General features: G+C 52.8%; 1 protein-coding gene across 3 annotated transcripts in view; it reads left to right on the top strand.

The window, feature by feature from the left end:
• Positions 1 to 21844, top strand: part of ARID1A (AT-rich interaction domain 1A) — a 52740-nt gene that overhangs the window by 24240 nt on the left and 6656 nt on the right. For 2 of the 3 annotated variants that reach the window (XM_066335431.1, XM_066335434.1), the window contains 10 exons: positions 11315 to 11555; positions 11822 to 11911; positions 12523 to 12690; positions 13389 to 13704; positions 15532 to 15677; positions 15763 to 15872; positions 16767 to 16976; positions 17451 to 17658; positions 21129 to 21261; positions 21556 to 21728. In XM_066335431.1, the coding sequence (XP_066191528.1) occupies positions 11315 to 11555; positions 11822 to 11911; positions 12523 to 12690; positions 13389 to 13704; positions 15532 to 15677; positions 15763 to 15872; positions 16767 to 16976; positions 17451 to 17658; positions 21129 to 21261; positions 21556 to 21728 (1795 nt within the window). The remainder of the gene's footprint in view (positions 1 to 11314; positions 11556 to 11821; positions 11912 to 12522; positions 12691 to 13388; positions 13705 to 15531; positions 15678 to 15762; positions 15873 to 16766; positions 16977 to 17450; positions 17659 to 21128; positions 21262 to 21555; positions 21729 to 21844) is intronic. The other variant, XM_066335432.1, reaches the window with a different exon arrangement.

Raw genomic sequence — 21844 nt, 5'->3', positions numbered from 1 at the left:
GGAGTTTGTTTTATACCTTGTGGTTAAATGTATTTGGCCCTTTTCAAGTCGTCCCTTCTCCCGAGTAGTCTAAGAAAAGAAACCCATCTCAGCTGCAGGAGTGGAGGGACCTAGAAACAAGGGAATATCTGGTTTTCCTGGCTTCACCACCAAATAATTTGCATTTAAGAAATTTAGCTCACCCAAGCCTGGTGTATTTTTGGCCTTTCTCTTCCTTAGTAGGCAAAAAAATGAAGGAAAGGAGACTCACTTGTACGTCTTCCATAATTCCTCGTTGTCTCTTTGGGATGCTGTAGGACAAGAACAGAAGGGCTTCAGGCAGGGGTGCTGTGGGGTGTTGGAGGGCAGCTTCTCTGGGATGCAGCAGCCAAATCCTTGTTTCATTTTGCAGTGATCAATCTCCTGCACGGAGTTTGGCCTGGGGATGCTCAGGAGCACAAGAGCTCCGTGGAAGGGCACTATCAATTTCTTTTTATCTTCCTGATATTGCTCACTCTGTCTAGTTGAGAAAGTTTTATCCTGCTCAGGAGGATTCCCAGATCCCTGTTTTGCCATTATGGATGACTTAGAGGAGCAGAGTTTGTTTGTGGGCTTTTAATTTTATTATGTTGTCCTGAGCCCTTTCCCAGGCCTGGTGGGTGCTGTAGAAAAGCTCACTGGGTATCCTGGAATTGGGGCAAATCATGCCATGCCTCATCTTTAATTAAACACAGAGCAGCCCCAGCAGGAAAAGGAGGTTCCTGCTTTTTTAGATTCTTGGGAAGTGTTAAATTTATGTGCCCAGTGCCTTTACACATTGGTGTTGTGCATCAGGAATTCCAAGCAATAAAGGGGGACTGTTCCTTTGGCTGGTCCTCCCCCTTTCAGGAGGTGCTGGTCTCATGGTCAGGTTGTTCAGCTCCTTTTGTGGATCTGCCTGAGGAATGTCCTGTGCTTGTCCTGGGTGGAGCCCTCAGGATCCCTTCCCAGTTGTGATTGCTGTGTCAGTGACTAAACTTTCTCCTGAGCCAAGAGGGGCTCCCTGGTGCCTTTTGACCAGCCCTGTGAGTGTCCTGGCTGCTCCCCCTTCCTGTGGCAGGCAAGCTGAGGGATTTCTCTGTCAAATTCTCTGCTTCCCCAGGGAGTCCCCATCAGGATTGCAGCCAAACTCAACTGAGATTGCCACTGCACGGGAGAAGTGAAGTACAATCTTTTGTGTCTGGGTGTGATAGAGGAATAGTAATCCTTGGGATAGATCTGTTTCTCCCAGGAGATTCCCTAGTTTCTTCTCTGTAGCCAAATTTTTTTTTTTCCTGGAGAGTTGTATCCAGTTTATTTGATGCCTTAAACTTCTGAGTCTTGGATTTGGAGGCTGAAGGAGTGAGACACTTCCAGGTAATAACTTCCATGGAAGCTGCTGGAAGCAGCCCTGGGGGAGGCAGGTTGGTGCTGGGACATCCCTGAGGGTTTGGATTGCACATCAGCTCTGCTGCAGAGTTCTCTGGAGTTTTGGGTTTCTTGGGAGGGATTTTCTCTCTCATTGTGGAACAAGGTTTTACCTTGCCCCAGTCTCTGGTCGTGGGCTGCCTTGGAGGAGTTCCTGGTGTCTTTGGGGTGGATGTGGAGCGTGAGGCAGGGTCCCTCCAGGCTCTTCATTCCTTCCCAGCCACAGGAGTTGGCATCTCTGGGCTTTGAGCTTCCAGGTTGGTCCCAAAGGCCATTCATGAACCAGGAGGACAGATTGTGGCAGGGGTTTGGAGGTCCTGACACAGCAAGGTGATGTTTGAATTTTTGTGGCAGCAAACTGGGCAGTTGGGGCAAAAAATTTGGAATTCCCATCCCAGAGTGTCCTTAGTTTGGTCAGTGGTGAGTCTGGGGGAGAAACCTCCTCTCTGTCCTGGGCACTTTATTTTCATCTTGTAGAGTGGGAATAGTTTTAACCTCAGTATTTTGCTGTTTTGCACTATTTGGAAACTATTTTGTTTATTTAGTTGTGTTTCACTCTTGTTTATCTATGAATTTTGATCTGAAAAGTGTCCTGTCAATGGCAGAAGGGATTTTAACCAACTGAAAATGTTCCTGATCCGTGGTTAACTTCTGGATGTGGGTTCTGGCCTTGGGTCTTTGCCATGTGGATTTAAGAAAATTGGGTTTTGTTGGGTGGGGAGAGGAATGAGGCTGCAGAGTTTTGGCAGAAGAATCTTGTCAGTGAATGTCCCCAGCAGTTGTGGGGTGGTTTTGGTTTGATTCTCTCTCCCTCAGTCCAGCAGTTCTGAGTTTGGACACTGGAGGTTGTCGGGAAGCACCACTTGGATTTTCCATTCTGTCCAAATGGTCATTTCAGCTGCTCTGGGGGTGCTTGAAGTGGAATAAAGTTGAGCTCTGTCAGCTGCGTCCCCTGACCTGGAAATAATCAATGCAACAGGCTGAAATGCAGCAAAACCCTGCCAGAGCTGCCAGGGAGGGAGGCAGGCTGCTTCCCTAAAATTCCAGTTTAAAATGAATGATTTTGACAACTTTTTCAGGGGGCAGGGAGAAAGAACCTTTTATAGTTGAATCTGTTGGTCACTTCAAACCTTTTCTTTTCCCCTTCTCCTTTTTTCTCTTTCCATATGGGACTTCCTGCTTCTGTTTGGTTTGTGTTTGGCCTTTTGAGCTTGTCTTATTGCTTGCCTTAGGAGAGGGATTAGCAGAGTGTGCATTTCAAAGCAGGGCAGCACCGTGGAGATGCAGATGAAGCCACCAGCACCCCCAGGGGCACCTGAGGCACTGGCAGTGCACATCCTGCATTCCACTTTGTGCCATCCGAAGGGTTTTATCCCAAGCTGTGCTGGTAGCAAAAGTTCAAAATGTATTTTTCCTTGTTCTCAGTGCTCCTCTGCCCAAGGTTTTCTTGTTGTGTGACTGTGCCCACCATTCCTGCATGGCTCATTGAGAGGGCTGTGCCTTTTCCCCCAAGTTTTTGTATTTTATATTTTATTAACTGTGGAGAGCATCTCCAGAGCTGCTGCAGTGGCACCCTTCCCACTCAGCCCTGCCCCAGGGCTGCTTTGCTGCGTGTCCATGGGGCAGTTCTCCCTGCTCCAGCCCTCCCCGGGGTCTGCAGGGGGCTGATCCCACCCTGTGCTGGGGGAAGCCCTCACCCCGGGGGCTCTGTGTGTGAGCATCCCTGGGGAGCTGCTGCAGGAGCTCTGTGCTCACGCCGGGCTCGTTTCCTGTTTCTATTCTGGTCCAGAGCAGCTCAGCTCAGCTCAGCTTCCTGCCTGTGCCTGCCTCACATTCCCCAGCCCAGCCCTGGCCCACGGCTCTGGGGCCACAGTGGGGCTGGGGGAGCAGGGCTGGGGTCCTGGGGCAGGGCTCTGGGGTCCTGGATGGGGCTCTGGGGTCCTGGGGCTGGGCTCTGGGGTCCTGGGGCTGGGCTCTGGGGTCCTGGATGGGGCTCTGGGGTCCTGGGGCAGGGCTCTGGGGTCCTGGGGCAGGGCTCTGGGGTCCTGGGGCAGGGCTCTGGGGTCCTGGGGCAGGGCTCTGGGGTCCTGGATGGGGCTCTGGGGTCCTGGATGGGGGCTCTGGGGTCCTGGGGCAGGGCTCTGGGGTCCTGGGGCAGGAGCAGGACATGGCTGCAGGGGGGCAGCTGTGCTCTGGGGTCCCAGGCAGAGCTCCCTGCTCTCCCACACGTGTCTCTGTGGGATGTGGAGCCCTGTGCCCAGCTCACAGGCAGCTCGTGCTGCAGGCCAGGGAAATGAGCTTTCACTTCCTTCTGGCTGCTGACTTGGTGTCACTGCACACCCCTCAAACGGTGTGGGAGCCTCCTGTGAGTCTTCTGACGTTGGGTGTTTGAGCCTCATCCCCTTCCCTTCCCTGGGAGGTCCCTGCTGTCCCCTGCCTGTGCTGCAGGGATCCCTGAGGTGTTCAGACACCACCACACCTGAGCTGTGGCTCCACAGGAGTCATTTCCCTCTCACCGTGCTCCTGGCACGCTGGGTTGACTTGTCCTGGGGACACGTGGGGTCATAAATCCCGTGGGGAAAACTCTGTCCACGTGGTGCCCACGTGTGGGGCTGGGCTCCCACACCAGCCCTGGTCACGGGAGGAGTTGTAGGATTGGGTTTTATTACGGTTTTGAATCTGGAAAGTAGAAGCTTCTATTAAGGGAAGGGGAAAAAAAAGTTTAATTTCCTGAAATGACAAGAAGTGGCATCTCCAGGAATGGACTGTGCTGGTGCCTGACCCCGGGGGCAGCTCCAGCCCACCTCAGGCTCCATGGATTTGGTCCCTCTTCCTGCTCACTGCTCTGAGGCAGCAGAGAGGAGCAGTTCCCTGATTCTCTCCCAGTGTGTCCCCAGGCCTGGGGTGGCTCTGCAGGCAGCTCTGGGTGGAATGGGGCCATCCCTCCCTTCCCACAGGTACAGGGGCTGGGAAGGAGCTGCCAGCCTCCAGCTGCCTCAGAGTCAGTGCAGGAGCACAGAGGGGTTGGCTTGGAAAGACCCTGAAGATGATCCAGCTCCACTCCCCTGCCCTGGGCAGGGACAACCTCCAGGGGAAGAGCCACTGGACTCACCACACTTTCAAATGCTCGAGACCTTAGAAATCTTTTGTTCTGTCCTAAAACCTTCCTCCTCCTTTGTTAGAATTTGATCCTGTCACTGTTAATTGTTTCAGAGGCTGATGAGGATAGTAAAAGATGATTTACCTTAAAATCCAAAGTATTGCCTGAACAGAGGCCTTTTAAATTTTGTGGTAATTTCAGCCTCTTGCCTTTGCTGCTCCTTTGCCCAGCGTGGCTGGGTGCTTGGCGGGGTGGCACAGTCACATGCTGGGATGACTAAATGCTTTGGAGTCTCAGTGTGTGGAACATGAGCCTGGAAAGCTCCTTCCAGAGAAGCTGGGGAATGGGAATATCCTCGTGTCTGGCACTGCAAGGGGAACTTCCTGCCTCCTCCATGGCTCCGTGTGAGCTGGGCTTTGTCTTCAGGCTTGGATAAGGAGATGTGAAAACCTGTGGAAGGAAAAGCAAAGCCCTTGGAATAAACAGGGCTGTCAGTGGAGGCCTGTCATTTCCCCTGCACCTGCCTTGCCAAGGCCAACCCTTCCCACTGATGGCCTGGACATCCCTGCAGCCCCACAGCTTCCAGAAATCCAGCCAGAGCATCCTCTGCTGCTGCTGCTGCCTTGTGGCTTCTGCCTGTGCCCGGGATCCTCCCGCAGCTTGTTTTGGGGTCAGTGTTGCTGTAGGAGCTGGAGGTGTCACCCTTCTGTGCTGGATGGACAGGACAGCTGAAGTGACAGGGTGCTGTCTGGAAAAACTGGGAATTTTCGTGCTGCCCTGGATGTTTGATGCTGTGCCAACGTTGGTGTAAAGCTGGGAGTGCTTTTTCCCAGCTGAGCAGCCTCCCAAGGGTTAAGTGGGAGCTCCTGTGAGGGGTCTGGCTGTTGCCTGTCCCAGGGTCCTGTGGCAGAGCCCAGCACGTTCCTGGTGGGAATGCTGCCCTTCCACATGGAGGGTTCTCCTCCAGCGACATCTTGTTCTGTGGATGAATCATGTTACTCCTTCTCTACTTCGTGCTGCAGCCACAGCTCTGAATCTCTGCTCTCCAAAGACGGAGGAGATGAGATTTGTTCCTCTGCTCCGTGCTCGGAGGGGGAGGAAAGCCTCCTCTCCCTCCTTTTTTTTTTTTTTTTTTTAATATATTTTATTTTATTTTATTTTATTTGGAGGGGGAAGAGAAGGAGGGGTGGCACAGGGTAGGAGCAGGAGATGTGATTAAAGCTCCTGCCGAGGAGATCTGTGGGAGTGGAGTATCGACCTCTGAAAAATCGATGGCTGCTGCAGCTGTTCCGCAGGGCTCCGGAATGTGCCACAGCCACTTCCCTGTGCCTGCTCCTGCCCCAGCCCTGCTCTCTGCCAGGCCTCACCTACCTTCACCCAGCTGCAGTAGAGCAGCAGCTTCTTTTTTGCCATCAGGGTAAAACGAGTGGTGTGGCAGCGAGCCCCTCCTCCTGCCAGCCTCCTCTCCGAAGGCTCCCTCCCTGCAGTGCAGCTCCAGGCAGCAGCTTCTCCCAGTTTGTCTGGAGCAGCCTGGGAGAACTGAGCTTTTCAGCTGCTTTTTTGAGCGAGGGAACTGCACGAATCTCTCTGTGGCGTGTTGCAGTCCCCATCTTAGGTCTGGAATTGTCAGCGCTGCTGCCTGAGAGGAGCTGGAGCTCCGTGGAAGGAATAGGAGCTCTGTGGCAGAGGCTGAACCCTGCTGCTGTTACCTCACTGCTGCTGGGTTTAGTGGGCAGGTGTTTTCCCCTTGAATAGTGAACTCTGGCACTTCCTTCCTCTCTCTGAGGACTGCAGGGATGAGTGGCACTCCCAGGTCCTAATGGCACACTCACTTTGGTACCAGCATCTTGATGTTTTTTCCCTTGCTGAGCCTGATTCTAGTTGCTCTCATGTCATCCCTGCTCAGATCAGAGGTTGGGCTCCCAGGGACATCTCCAAGGGGTCAATACCAGTGATTTCACTGCAAATAAATCCCTTTGTTCCTTCTGGCTGCTGCTCTGGTCCCATTTTGAAGGAGAATGTCCCCTTTGTGTCTTGTCCAGCCCAAACCACACCAGGAACAATCCTGAAGGTGCCTTTGGTGCTGGAAAGATGGACTCATGTTCCTCTCCACAGTAACTGGTGATGGAAGAGCAGAGTAAGGGCAGTGATGGTCATCCCTGGCAGAGGTTGTGTGCTGGGACAGGACAGGACTTGGAAAATCTGTCCTGACTCTTGATTTGTCAGCTTTGGGAACACTGGATGATAAATCTCTGGATGTAAAGTATCACTGGGCTTCCACTGGAGCTGAAGCTGTTCCCAGGCTCCAGCTTTGGTTTCTGCTGGGGGCCCAGCTGCAGGAGGCAGAGCAGGGGAGGCACTGGGTTATCCTCTCCAGACCCTTCTGTGACATCTGTGAAACCTCAGGTTCCTTTGTGGGTGTGCTGGGAGTGGAGCACGGGGAAGTCTCCAGGAGAGAGTGTTCTGTGGAGCATGAGAGGCAGGATTTGTCTGTGCTGCCAAAGGAGGAACGAGTCTATCCATGTCCCCAAAATAGCAGGGAGATCCTGCCAGTCAGCTGTGTGATTGTTGTGATAGAGAGGATTGAGGTATTTTGGGTGTGGAAATAAAGGGGAAGGAAAGGACAAGCTTGTGATTTTTAAATGTTGGTAGTTCTCGAGTAAGTGGAAAAGCAACTGCACAGAAAAAAAAGGGCTTGTAATAGAAAGTGAGTATTTCAATTAGAAGGAAGGAAGAGGCTTTTTCCCTTTCAGAAGGAACTGGGGAATAAATTTAGCCATTGTTCTCTGGCGTTGCTTGTGAGCATCTTATGGAAACAACTGGCCTTACAGAATTTATAAGCTCCACCACATGCTCCTCTCAGACCATAATTTCCTTGAGTGCTGTCGGGTGATGTGATGTGCTGAGGTCATTCCCTGTTCCCCCACACTTCCCACGTGGAAGGGCCCAGCCTGGGGCTGGGCAGGGGAGGCTCAGCAGTTCCATTTGCTTTCTGGTCAGTCTTCCTGCTCCTCCTCATCAGTGGGACGGGCCTGAGCAGAGCCTTGAGCCTCTTCTGCTCCTCTGGGATTTCGTTACCTTGATCTTAAGTGTTTCTGGTCGTTTCATCCCCGTTTGTTTAACAAATGAGCTGTATCAGATAGAGGGCTGGCAGTTCCTGCTGCCGGAGAAAGAATCCCAGCTCTTTCCAGCACAAACCAGCCGTGCTCATGCCAGGACTTGCTGCCCTTTCCCTGCGAGGGAAGAGCCCCCCTGGCCCTCCCCAGGGCTGTGGGGGGGAGAAGGAGCTGCTGGGCTGTTTGTCAGCAGCCCTGACAGCCCTCCCTGGCACCAGCCTGGGCATCCTCTGGCAGCTGGAGCTGCTCCCTCCAGGGTCCCCGTGGGCTTCCGCTATCAGGTCACATCCCAAAATAACACTGGGCACTCTTTCAAGTGAAGAAACTCAGGCTTTGGGGCTGCAGCCAGCCTGGAGTGTGAGATTCTGTGTGAAATAGTTGGAATCCCTCCAGCGTTTTTTGATCTGCATGGCAGATGAGCAATAAAATGCATAAAAAACACATTGGAAACACGTGAGGAAATTCTCCAGACCCTGACGTTTCCTTGAGTTGGCAGAGCTGCTGCTGCCGAGGCTCACCTCCTGTCTGGGCTCCCTGGCTGTGCTGGCAGGAGAGGAGAGGGGAGAGCCCTTCTGCTGCTGCTGCCCTGCCTTTGCAGGGCTCCTCCTGGGGCTCCCAGGAGGCAAATAAAACCTCCCGAGCCCCCTGCTCCTGGGCCTGCTCCAGAACCCCCCTGACAGCAGCAGGTCTCCATTATTTCCATCGGGTTTTATTGTTTTTTAAAGGCTTCTCTGCTAGGGCTGCCCTGCAAACAGGCTGCAGGGAGATGCAGGGATTTCCTTCTCCCTTGGTGTGGGGCTGTCAGAGCTGGAGGTGTCATTGGGGTTTAATTAACCCGTGGTGCCCTGGTGCTTGACATCCTGAGAGAGAATTTGATGGGAGGGAGCCAGCCTCCTCTCTGGTGAGCTGCTGGGGCTCAGACATTCCAGTCCACGTTTTCTCCTTCCCCTTGCAGGAGTTTCCCTTCTGAGCAGCTCAGTCCTGCTGAATAACACACTCAGAAGATGCTGCTGTGCTGGCAGAACCCTTCTTTGCTGGGAAATGACTTTATTGTTGGAATTCATAAAACTTACATATCTTTGGAGGTGAAAGCCACTTCAGGAGTTCCTTGATTTTCACGGTCCTGTTTCAACCCATGTCCCAACAGCTGGGAAAGGGGGATGTGTAATTCACTTTAAACTCATTTCCACTGATGATGCACCTACCCCTAGAGAAAGGAAGGAAGCTCCCATTTCACCTTGCATGCTTCCTCTGTACCTGTTCTTTCATGCCACTGTTTGTCTCAGGTGCACATTTTTAATGTGGCTTTTTTTTTTTTTTTTTTAATTTTTTTTTCCTTGATCCTAAAAGCCCCTCATCTCTGCAGCCCAGGCCCTGCCCCTCTGCTCTCTGGGCTTAACTGCTCTAAAATCCCCACCACCAGGAGCTTAAGTGGTGCAGGATTTCAGAGCTGGAAATGGCTTTGGCCTCCAACTTCATTTCAGCGGTGAGGAAAAATGTTTGGCTGCACTTGGTGATTCAAACTAAAGCTACCTTCGTGTATTGAAGGGTCATGCCAGTGTTCCCATGCAGCTGTAGGCTGGACTGAACTGGTTCTGGACATTCTGATCCCTTCAGGGGGATCTCTTTGTGTGGCTTCTATCAGTGGCTGCAGTTGGGTGCAGTAAATCTCAGCAAGAGGAGTGTTTTGCTCCTGATTGTTTGTGTTGGTTGATGCTTTTTAATGCAAAATGTTGGAAATAATGTCTCTTTACTCCCACTTCAGATGGTTTCCACAGTAGGAATGTGGGATTTGTCAAAGTTGTCCAGGGAAAAACACCCAAATAGCTGCATAAAGGAGCAATGCTTTTGATGTTACAATAGGAAAGTAATGAAAATTGAAAGAGATCTCAGACACTATTTTTAGGCTTTTTCTGCCATTTTTTAGCTTTCATTGAAATAAAACAAAGCTTTTTTTTTTTTTTCCCTCAGGAAGATAATACTTGAGCAGTAAGCAAATATACCTCAGAGACTGTGGTGCAGGAAATGAGCTCTCCAACAGGAGCAGTAATGGAAGGGGAGGGAGGACACACTCTGCACTAAATCATCCCACCCAGTGTCTGGGCTCTGCAGCTCCAGTGTAACACTTGCCAGCGTTTGTTAGAAGCATTTTGTCCAAATTCCATTAAAAGAGAGGAAATTGCTGTGCTGTAGCAGCTGAACGTGGTGCTGAGGCCCAGCCCTGCCTCTGTCCCTCTGAATGTCCCTGTCCCACGGGGGTGATGAGGTGCTTGGGTGTCACCCACGTTGGCCTTTATTCCTCCAGAATTCCTCTTCTCCATGACTCCAGGTTGTGGATGTGCTGTCAGAGCCTTTCCACAGCCCCTGGCAGGCAGGTGCTGGGTGTGAGGGCTCCTGCTCCCCAAGGCTGAGGAGCTGCAGTCTCTGGTGTTCCAGGTCCATCTGCCCTGCCAGAGCTGGGAAAACCTTCCCTGAACTGCTGCTGACCCAGGAGTTGTGTCCTCAGTGTAAATGAAACCAGGGCATCCAGGTGATTGATCAGCTGCCTTGGCCTTTCTCTGTGGGCTTTAAATGAGGTTGGCTCTGCTTGTGCTGTTCAGCTGAATTCTGTGCAGCCAAAATGACCTGGGATTCCCTCAGGGCTCACCCAGAACCCTTCTGATCCAGAGCTGATCGCTCTGGAAGACTTAGGAAGGGTAAGTGAAGTCCTGGTAAGCTTTGGCCTCCACTTCTTCACCTGCCGTGATCCTTTGAACCTCTGGCAGAGATTTTATCTAATCCCTGGAATAGTTACAACTTCCCAGCTTTCTGTTCAAATAAGCTGCCACTTCCTCTGGCTGCTCCTGACTCATTCACTGCAGGCCAAGCCTGAACAGCTGATGCACCTTGTTATCAAGCAGCCAGCACAATTGGGCATGTTGGATCTGCACATCAACTCCTTGGAATTAGCCCCATTGGTTCACACTTGCCAGCTGGTTTTTGCTGCTGTCGCTTTGCTGCTGTGGCAATTGGAGGTTTCAGCTCTCTCAGGCTTTTTGTGCTTTTCTTCTCCAAGGTGAATACACGCAGGAGGAAGGGTGTTTTCTAGCCCTGCCTTTGAGAAAAGCTAAACTTTACAGGTTGATGCAATAACTGCTAATTTTTGCTGTCTTTGAAGAAAGGGAAGTGGGAACCCTGAAGAGTATTTTATGGTTTTCTTTTAAATCTCTGTTTAGTTTGTTTTTATCCATCTCAAGTGAGTAGTTTCCCAGCTCATAGGAGGTTTATGAATTAATTATGGTGAGGCAGGAGTTTTCTGTCTTTCAGAGGCTGAGCCACGTTTCCCTTCCAAGCCACGATCACATGGACTGTCTCCTGTGTTTGTAGTTTGACGTGTGCTGTTGATGAATTCTTTAACTTCCCACCTCTAAACTGAATTAGAAGGAGCAAATAGGAGAATTAGCCAGTTGTTTGGGCCAGCAGCAAACCGACTCAGGAGCTCCTGGGTTCAGCCTGGCAGCAGGATAAGACACGTCTGGCAGCTGCCTCAGTCTGCAGCAGCCTTTGGTACCAACAGAGTTCCCTGACTCCAGTGTGCAGCACACCCAGGGACAGACAGATGCTCTCCCTGAGCGGTGTGTGAGGGAGCAGCCCCGTGGCTCCATGGTTTCTGATGTGTTTCTGTGCCCTGCAGGACCTTTCTGGTTCCATAGATGACCTGCCCATGGGGACCGAAGGAGCCCTGAGCCCTGGAGTAAGCACATCAGGGATTTCCAGCAGCCAAGGAGAGCAGAGTAACCCAGCTCAGTCTCCTTTCTCGCCACATACCTCTCCTCACCTGCCAGGCATCAGAGGACCCTCTCCCTCCCCAGCTGGATCTCCAGCCAGCGTTGCTCAGTCCCGCTCCGGTCCCCTGTCCCCTGCTGCAGTCCCAGGTAACCTCTCACCTCTGGGCTCTGGTGGGGCTGAGCTGTGCAGGAATTACCCAGTGTCAGCACCGTGGGGTCCCTGAAGTCCCCTGGGCTCGCTGTGTGTGTGGCAGGGATGGGAGGGTGCAGTGCCACGGCCTGAGGTGGCCACCTGCTCTTGTTCTCCCTGGCCAACATCCCCTGGTCCTGGGCTCGTGTGGGGCTCTGGGGTGTGCCTGTGCCAGGTCTGTGGAGAGCAGCTGCTGATGATTTCTGTGCTCTCTGTGGCCCAGGCAATCAGATGCCTCCCCGCCCGCCCAGTGGCCAGTCGGACACGATCCTGCACCCCTCCATGAACCAGTCGAGCATCGCGCAGGACCGAGGTGGGTCACTCCTGCACAGAGGAGGTCACATCTCCTGCCCTGGGGACACTGCTGGGGGACAGAGCCCTGAAAAGCTGCCCCAGGATTACAGGCTGAAGTGTTGAGGCACCTTGCAGTAAATTCAGCTGCTGGTGGCTATTTGGCCTCTAAATGTTTATCCAGACTGGTGCTTTGGCTTCTAAGATGTTTCCTCTGGCTTCTTAACTTGCTCTCTTTAAGCTTCATAGCAAGGGGTGCTCACAGCAGTAGTGTGCCTGTCCCCTTTGAGAGAGTAAGATTTTTTGGGGAAAAATGCGTGGCTGAAGGTATAGAGTTGTCACCATGAGAAAACAAAAAAATGAACAAAAACTAAGAACAAGAAGCCCCAAGGATTTGCAGATGTACTGGTTTCTGCTGTGACACTAAAGAGGTTTTTTTTTTTCCTGGCTAAAACAGGAAATTGGATCTGTTATCTGCTCAGATAACACTGGCTCCTTAATGCAACCACGAAAACGTGTGGGGGCTGTTGCTGGCAGGATTTTGTCAGTGCTGGGGCTGTTGCCTGGCACACGCGTGTGCAGTGGCAGCTCTGGAGGCTTTGCACTAACCATTCTCTCCCTCCTGGTGTGCAGGGTACATGCAGAGGAACCCGCAGATGCCCCAGTACAGCTCCCCCCAGCCTGGCTCAGCCTTATCCCCCCGGCAGTCCTCGGGAGCACAGATGCACGCCGGCATGGGGCCCTACCAGCAGAACTCCATGGGGAGCTACGGACCCCAGGGCGGCCAGTACGGACCTCAAGGTGGGAACTGAGCCAGAAAAGGCCTCTCTGTCCTCACAGCCTGCTGGGGCCACAGGCTGCCCCATCCCTGGAAGTGCTCAGGGTTGGAGCAAGCTGGGGTAGTGGAAGGTAGTCTCTGGGATGATCTTCAAGGTCCCTTCCAAGCCGCTCCATGATTCCATGATAGATGTTTTTTGATTTGTCCCCTCTTAATCTGTGGGTGATACCAACCAGAGCTTTGCTCCTGTTGAGTTTGGTGGAATATGTTGCTTTCAGGGATAGCTGTACTTGTAAAAGTAGGATTCTTCCTCCTTATTTAGGAATAAGCAGGTTGTGCATCCCATGTAATTGTGACAAAGGGATGGCTCTCTTTGGAGACAAAGATGATGAAGGGATGCCTGTTTTGGGAAGGGTTGATGTGGGATTTTCCATCCTGTCCTGGGCCATTTAGCTCTCTTGTGCTGAGTTGAGGTTTGGGAGAGTTTCAGGCAGCTTCTGAATCGATGTTGTTACTTGGCTGTGTCAAAACACATTTTACGTGGCTTATATCCAAGTACTTTGACTTTGTGTTGAGGTGTGAACACTCCCCCTCATCTCCGTTAGCGATCTTTAAATATTTGCCGATAGAAGATTATATATATATATATATTTTTTTTTTGGCGTGGTGATTCATAAACGGAAGGGGCTGACTGATGCCGTGTGTGTGTGTCTCTCCCCAGGAGGTTACCCCAGGCAGCCAAACTACAACGCCATGTCCAACGCCAGCTACCCCAGCCCGGGCATGGGGGGCAGCATGACCCCTCTGGGGGCGGGCGGCCAGATGCACGGGCAGAGCGGGGTGCCCCCGTACAGCGGGCTGCCCCCGGGCAGGATGGGCCACGGCGCCATGGGCAGCCGGCCCTACGGCCCCAACATGGCCAACATGCCCCCGCAGGTGGGCAGCGGGATGTGCCCCCCGCCCGCGGGCATGAACCGCAAGGCGCAGGAGGCGGCGGCCGCCGCGATGCACGCCGCTGCCAACTCCATCCAGAACAGGTACGGGGACGGCCGGGGACTCGGTGACACGGGGCCGGGGTCACACAGCTCAGTGACACGGGGCCAGTGCCACCTCACTGACACGGGGCTGGGGCCACCTCGGTGACACGGGGCCGGGGCCATCTCAGTGACACGGGGCCGGGGCCACCTCACTGACACGGGGCTGGGGCCACCTCGGTGACACGGGGAACAGTGCCACCACACCGACATGGGGCTCTGTGCCACCTCAGTGACAGGGGGCTGGTGCCACACAGCTCAGTGCCACGCTACCACACTGCCCAGTGCCACCTCAGTGACACAGGGCCGGGGCCACCTCACTGACACAGGGCACGGTGCCACGGGGCTTGGTGTCACCATACTGCCACACAGCTCAGTGCCACACAGCCCAGTGCCACCACACTGCCACAGGGCTCAGTGCCACACAGCCCGGTGCTACACAGCCTAGTGCCACACTGCCACATGGCTCAGTGCCACCACACTGTCATGGGGCTTGGTGCCACACGGCTTAGTGCCACACGGCCCGATGCCACACAGCCCAGTGCCACAGGGCTCTGGAGTCACACACACCTGGGGGAACACTCAGAGGGCTTCTGGGGAGGTTTGGTCTTTCCTGGAGGTCTGTCTTTCATGGAGGTTTGGTCCTTTGTGGAGGTTTGTTTCTCGAGTGAAGTGTTTAAAAAGAGAAGAGGAAAGCCTGCAGGAGCTGTGTGTTGGAATGCCCAGAGCAGCTGTGGCTGCCCCATCCCTGGAGGTGTCCCAGGCCAGGCTGGACAGGGCTTGGAGCAGCCTGGGACAGTGGAAGTGTCCCTGCCCATGGCAGGGGTAGAACAGGGGATGATCTTTAGAGTCTGTCCAGCCCAAACTATTACAGCAGTCTGTACATAATTTATGGCATGCTTAGGGAATTTTTAATGTTCATAGGTGAAATTATTTAACTCAGATATTTTTGCATTTCACTTTCTGGTCTTCTCTCTCCCTGGGTGACTTGGAGACTCTGGCCCTGTGCTGCAGCCCCTAAATCCAGCAGCCACCCAGCTGTGTGTGTGATCCAAAACATTGTCCAGTGTGAGGAACTTCTTCCTTTTAGGGCCTTGATGAGCAGCTGTGGGAAAGGAGCTGGAATTCAGCTCGGATCTTTGCACTGTTTTCTGTGGTTGTTTTTTCCTTTATTGCCCATTTCAGAGTAGGTGTGTGTGGCCTACCAGAATTCCGTGGGAGCCATGAGCATGGTGTTAAATTGGGTTCCCCCAGAACTGCTGGATATGTTTGTTGTCTGACTGGACACTGCTCTTTATCCTCACCTGAGGGCTGCTCCTGCAACCTCCTGTTTTACCTGTGGCTGCCCAGGGTCACGTTCCCAAACCCCAGTAAAGGCACCCAAGCCTGTCCCTTTGAGGAAGAAGTTTGAGCCACAGTTGTGTGGGAGGTTGGCAGTGAATGGAAAACCCAGGACATTCCACGATTCTAAATCCTGTATTCTCACTTCACTGCCCAGGGCTGCAGAGACTGCAGGTTAAAGGCAATTTAACAAGTGGAATGAGGCTCAGTTTGTGGATGTAGGAGAACGAGAGGAAGGGTGAAAGTGTTCAGAGCTCAAGTCCCACTTTCCAAAGGGTTTGCATCCCCTTTTCTCTTGAGAATGTGACTTGGGCTCTGGGTGCTGAGCTTTACACAAACACCTGATCTTTGTTCTTCTCTTGGAAAAAACGGTTTGGGGCAAGTCACTTCTCCTTGTCCTTTTTAGGTTTCTTTTAGCAAAGCTGATTCCTCAGTGCTTAATAATACATGGTGTGGAGTAAGTGTTTGTTTCTTCCTTGCCTCCTCTAGGCCCCCTGGTTATCCCAACATGAATCAGGGGGGAATGATGGGCACTGGACCTCCTTATGGGCAGGGAATTAACAGCATGGCTGGCATGATCAACCCCCAGGGCCCACCCTACCCCATGGGGGGGAACATGGCCAACAACTCCGCAGGTAAGGCAGAGCTGTAGGAGTTCATTGTGCTGGTTTCATTGCGCCAGAGGGAAAATCAGCCTCAAAGATTCCTTTGACTTCCCAGGGATGGCAGCAAGCCCTGAAATGATGGGACTCGGGGATGTCAAATTAACACCTGCAACTAAAATGAACAACAAGGCGGATGGGACGCCCAAAGCAGAATCCAAGTCAAAGGTAAAATGTTCTGGGTTTTGTTTTTATTGACTCCCATCCTCTTCAGCATCCAGGGAAATAAAGACGTGTGTTGTATGTTCACTTAGAGTGAACAGGGTGAGAAATGGAGGGGAGCATTTCCCAGTCCTGTGGGAGTCAGGGATTTCACCTGGAAAACAAATTCAGTATTAGGAATTATTACCTGCCACAGTGAAACTGCCAAAAGCAGCGTAAACAAACCCGAGTTTGTTGGTGGAGTGGGCCTGGAGCAAGGCAGCTCTCAGCTGGGACGTGGTAACTAAAGTGTTGCAGTTGTTTCACAAACAAACCTCTTACTAATCCTGTATTAAAGCCAGAAGAGGGAGGCAAACAAGTTCTTCAGGGACTGTTTTTCTTTGCATTGCTGCTACCAGTTTCAAAAGAACCACCAAAAAAGCAGTTTCTGAGCCCCTGGTCTCCTGCTTTGCTACCTGAAGGAAAACAAATGCTCAGCAGGTTTGATCCCTGTGCCAGCAGCGAGAAGATCCAGGAGAACTCTCGCTTCTGCTCCTGTGTTCTGGCATCTGCCTCTCTTATTTATGGCAAAAGAGGAGTTGAATGCTCTCGGCCACAGATCAGGGCTGCTCTGTCCTGGTCTGTGCTGTGGGAGGGTCATCTCATGTGCCATGAACACACTCGTTTTGGGTCTAGGGCTCACCTGGAACATCAGCAGGTTTGAGGAACACCTCTAGTTTGGAAGTTCATTTTTAAGTAAGGATTTGGAATGCCAAAGCCATCTCTGCCCCTGGTGAAAGACCAGGAGCATGCTCAGGGACAGGATCAGGAGACAGGGGGAAGCAGGGCCAGGATGTCTCCTGGGACATGGAGGAGCTGCTGCTGTGCTGCTCAGTCCTGATCTCTCTTTCCTTCTCCTAGAAGTCCAGCTCCTCTACCACAACCAACGAGAAGATCACCAAGCTGTACGAGCTGGGCGGGGAGCCCGAGAGGAAGCTGTGGGTGGATCGTTACCTGGCCTTCACTGAGGAGAAGGCCATGGGCATGACCAACCTGCCTGCCGTGGGCAGGAAGCCCCTGGACCTGTACAGGCTCTACATCTCTGTCAAGGAGATCGGGGGATTGACTCAGGTCAGTGACCACAGCCAGGGGACAGAGCTGCCCACTGCACAAAAATCAGCTTTGTGGCCACGTGTGAGCCACGAATTTCCATTTAGCCACATTTTCTCTCTCGTTTTATTTCTGTAAATAAAAGCCAGCGCCCTTTAAGTGAGCCAGATGTCTGCTCTCCCTTTGTCTGGGTGAGAACAGTCTGTGGCCAGATCCAATTCAAGCCTTTTTTCCCTGCTTTGTCCAGTGCAGAGATTGGTGACACTGTCTTTGTCTTTGCATCTGGCTGTCAGCTGACCTCGTGACTGATTTGATTTGCAATCTGTCCCTGTAAATCTGAAAAGTTTCCTGGAGGTGAAGAAGGGAGTTGAGTAGTTTTGGGGCTGCTCTGCTCAGCCCTCACTGCCCCGTTTGCGTGAGCTGGGGAGGGATTTCTCATTCTGGAGGAGGCACAGCTGGGGTTTGGAGCTCAGAGCCCCCTGTTTGGTCGTGCAGGTCAACAAGAACAAGAAGTGGCGTGAGCTGGCCACCAACCTGAACGTGGGCACGTCGAGCAGCGCGGCCAGCTCGCTGAAGAAGCAGTACATCCAGTGTCTGTACGCCTTCGAGTGCAAGATCGAGCGGGGAGAGGACCCTCCTCCCGACATCTTCGCTGCTGCTGATTCCAAGAAGTCCCAGACCAAGATCCAGCCTCCATCTCCAGGTGAGGCCAGGGCCTGGTGGGAGGTGTGCAGGGGGTAGGAGGGTCTCTGGCACTGTGCTGTGGGTCCAAACTGCCACAGCAGCCCCACCTGTGCTCTGGTTGTGTGGAATAAAAACGCTTTGGTGATGTGGAGTGGATGAGACTGGAGGGAGCTGAGCCTCTTGGCTTAGTTCAGTTTTGGGTGTCCAAGCTCTGCACTAAGCTTGAGAAAAAAGAAAACATAAAAATACACACACACACACACATCTCTCTGCTTGCTGCTGCATCTCTGCCTGGTGAGAATCTGGTGCAGAGAGAGCTCTGGAGTTTCCCTGCAAGGTGATTCCAGCAGCAGCCCTTGTTACTGCTGGTGTTTGGGAGCCCACTGCAAAAGCTGTGCTGGTTTGGACTGTGCCAGTGATACCTGGGGGGAGGAAAGGCTGGATGTGGCTCTGCACTCACTTCCTCAGGAGTTCCTGCTCTCAGGAGCCAGGGAGGACTTTGAGGCTCTGTGCACAGAGCAGGGGAGGCCCACAACAACCTGGGTGCTTTAGGAATCAGGCCCTTTAAAATGAACCTTCACTGTTGTTTCAGATTTGATGGGATGCTCCTGTTTTAGAATATTTAAGCATTCAATTCAGATTTGTTAAACAAAAAAAGAAAAGACATGCAGGGCAGCCATGCACGTTGTACTCTCTAGTCTTTGGAAAGTCTGCTCCTTTCTCTCTCATTTGCATTGAGTTCATTGCTTGAATTGCTGCTGAATTTGCCAACTCTTCTTGAAGCTTGAGTTTTCCAGTTTGTCTAATAACTAAAAAACTTCAGATGCTTTTTCTGGTCAGGAGCCTGCTCATGTAGGTGAAATAAAAAGTTGGTCTGCTTTGAAGTTCCTATAATGTTTGCAAAAAAAAAAAAAAAAAAAAAAAAAAAAGCCTTTTTGGAACCCTGGCACCATCTTTGTCTGGCTCCTGAGGAGTGGAATAATGAACCTCTTTTGCCTGCAGTGCAGTTGTGTCCCAGCCCTGCTGAACCCTTCAGTGACAGTGGGCTTGTCCCAGTGCTCTGTTGGGCACCACATTTCTCTCTCCTTTCAGCTGCTGGTGGAGTTTTGTAAAGAGCTAAATCATGTCCTGTCACTGGTCAGGAAACCTGCCCCAGTGGAGCTTCAGCCTTGGTGTGTTCTGCAAGATAAAGTAACTTTGGTGCCATTAGATTAAACCTCTGTCCAAAGTGGTGTCTGAGTCCTGCTCCAGCTAGACCACAAATCCAACCCCACTTTCTTTCCAAAACCTCTTTCTTGCCCCCCTGAGGCAGTGCAGCAAAGATGTTGAGAGCATTTGGAGTTTATTTGGAGAGAGATGAGACTCTTAGGAAGCCACTTTAGGCTTGTTGTAGCTCTAGGTGTGTGTCAGAGTGGATTAGGTGCTGCATCAGTTTTTGTTTTGTTTGAGCTCACGTGGTGTTTGTGCAGGGCCTGGCTCTGCCTTCTGGGCTGAGCTCCTGCTTCAGCACATCAGCAGGAGGAATTTGCAGGGCTCTCACCCCAAACTCTGCAGGTTTGGGTTCTGCTGTGAGAGGACTCTGCTGCATTTCCAATTCCAGCCCTTCCCTCAGCTCGCCGTGCTCCAGACTCCCACAGCTGGGAATGTGCAGAGGCAGCACTGAAGCCTGGCTGGTGGCTCTGATCCTTTGTGCTGAATCACTCAGTGTGTCCCTGCTCCTCTTTCACTTTCCCTTTCTTCCCCTCAGGCCCTGGGGGTGTAGGGCAGGACAGAAGTTGCTCTGTCAGCCCAGCTCCAGGCTGAAGAGCCCCAGGGGGATGTGGAGTCCTGTGGATGCTGCTCTCCAGGGCTGTGTCCTGCAGGCCCCCAGGGAATCGCCTGGATCAGAATAAATTCCCTGTTTGGAAACCTGTGGACAGCAGGAGGACATTTTGAAGCCATTTAATCTTTTGGCTGAAGGGCTCTGCTGTCCCACAGATGTGGTTTGCTCTCCCTGCAGATCTCACAACCTGTTGGCATTGGCTTGCTCTTCATTTCAGCCCCTTTTGCCAAATTAACTCCTGCAGAACGTTGGGAAGGATGAGGATTGCACTGTGCCATTCTCCATTAACCCCTTCCTGAGGCTGCAGGGGTGGAACTCCTGGTGCCAGAGCTCTTCCCTGCAGTGTCCATCACACCCCTCAGTACCCAGAGGTGTTCCCAGAGATCCTGGCTGGAGGGAACCGGGAATTCCCTCATGGGCACTGGGAGGAGTTTCCTGGAAGCCCTGAAGGTTCCCTCTGGCAGAGTCCCCGGGGAAGAACCTTGGGTTTGAATTCCCAGAGCGTGGAGCTGGCCCTGCTCCAGCTCTTGTGAATTTTTGAGTGGGAGGGACAGCGGGAGGTGGGGACAAACAGCAAATGGCAGCGGCACAGGGAATGTCTCGGGGAATGTCTCAGCCTCTTGCTGCCCTGCCAGCAGCACCAGAGTGAATTCCTGGGGGAAGCAGCGGGGCTGGGCTGCCGGGGAGGGGCTGTGAATGAAATCCCCGGGAGCTGCCGCTGCCCTTCCTCCTCCCGCAGCTCCCCAGTGGCAGAGCCGAGGACAGGGTGCCAGGAAGGTGGGGTGTAAACAAACATGCCCTGGACGTGACCTCGGAGGATTTTAATGAATAGCTGAAATGACTCATCAACCAGCAGGGCTGAAGCTGAGGGATATCGGGTGCTGGGGACGGGAACTAATGGAAACATTAATTAAGAGTTCAGCTCTTGCCAGCTGCGAGGAGCGGCTGAACCTGAGCTGATGCTGTCACAGCGATCCCGGGCCAGGGGAGAGCTGCTGGAGCTCCAGCACAGCTGGATTACACACGGGGCTTTGGTCAAAGCTCACTGGAGCAGAAAGGAGGCTGGGACTTGCAGGGAACCTGCTGGACGAGTTCTGTCCTCCAGTGAAAGATCCGGCATCTCCGGCATTCCCTGTTCCAGGAATCCTTGGGAGTGGTGCTTCACTGGTGAATTCACTGCTCTGGAAAGGCAGAGCAGACAGAGGAGCCTCCTTCAGAGTCTCTTGGTGGCTTCAGCTGAAGTTTCCATCCCTGGGGAGATCCTGAGACTCCCAGGACAGGGTTCAGAGCCCACCCTCCTGGCTGGGGGGATGTGAAGGTGACAGGCACATCAGTGGTTGTCACTTGGCAGGAAGCCCCATGTCCCTGCCACGTGGTGCACTCCAGCATCAGCCTCTGATAGGATAACCTTCCACACCACACAGGGCCATGGTGTGGAAAAGGGAATGGGGTTAAGATGAGCAGAGACACAACCTCTCAGCTTTAGGTTATTCTGGGGAGCCTGGCCCAGCCTGTCCTTGAACTGTTGAGCTCCTCTTGCTTTTTTGGCCATAATTCATCTGTCTCTTCCTCAAAGAACTCTCTCTTCTTGAGGCTGATGTTCTGGGAGGTTCAGGGTTGCATCCAGAGGGTGCAAAGCTGCTCACCCCACATTCCTTCTCTTGCAGCGGGTTCAGGCTCCATGCAGGGCCCCCAGACACCTCAGTCCACCAGCAGCTCCATGGCAGAAGGAGGAGACTTGAAGCCACCAACTCCAGCGTCGACGCCACACAGTCAGATGCCCCCTTTGCCAGGCATCAGGTATGGAAGCACTGCTGGAGGTGGGGGCCCCCGGGTCATTGCTGCAGATGTTGGGGCCTGTTCTGGTGGGACTCCATCGCTTTGCTGCTTCTTCATGGCTGACAGCAACACTGTGTGTGAATATTCCTAGATTTTGGGGTTGTGTCTGAGGACAGCACTGTGGAAGGGCAGTTCCTCTTGACTCTGTGGCCCTTGGAGGGGATGGCAACACCTGAGAGGGAGCATGAGGAGGAGAATCCTGAGTACCATCGTGGACCTCTGTGACGTGGTCTTTGTGGGGTTTTTTCGGAACAGGAGTAACTCCGTGGGCCTTCAGGATGCCTTTGCAGATGGCAGCGATCCTGCGTTCCCGAAACGGAACTCCATGACTCCAAATCCAGGGTACCAGCCCAGCATGAATACCTCTGACATGATGGGTCGCATGTCTTACGAGCCAAATAAAGATCCTTACAGCAGTATGAGGAAAGGTGAGGCATCCTCTCCTCCCGGAGCCCTCGTCCCTGTTCGGAACACGCTGCAGGACATCCCCTGCTCACCCTTCCTCCCCAGAGCCTCAGACGCTTTTTCCTGAGGCAGAGGCGGG

This window comes from Sylvia atricapilla, chromosome 24 (genome assembly GCF_009819655.1).
Source record: "Sylvia atricapilla isolate bSylAtr1 chromosome 24, bSylAtr1.pri, whole genome shotgun sequence".
NCBI classification, from domain to species: Eukaryota; Metazoa; Chordata; class Aves; order Passeriformes; family Sylviidae; genus Sylvia; species Sylvia atricapilla.
The sequence above is the reverse complement of the archived record's forward strand: the minus strand, read 5'-3'. Positions and strand labels throughout refer to the sequence as shown.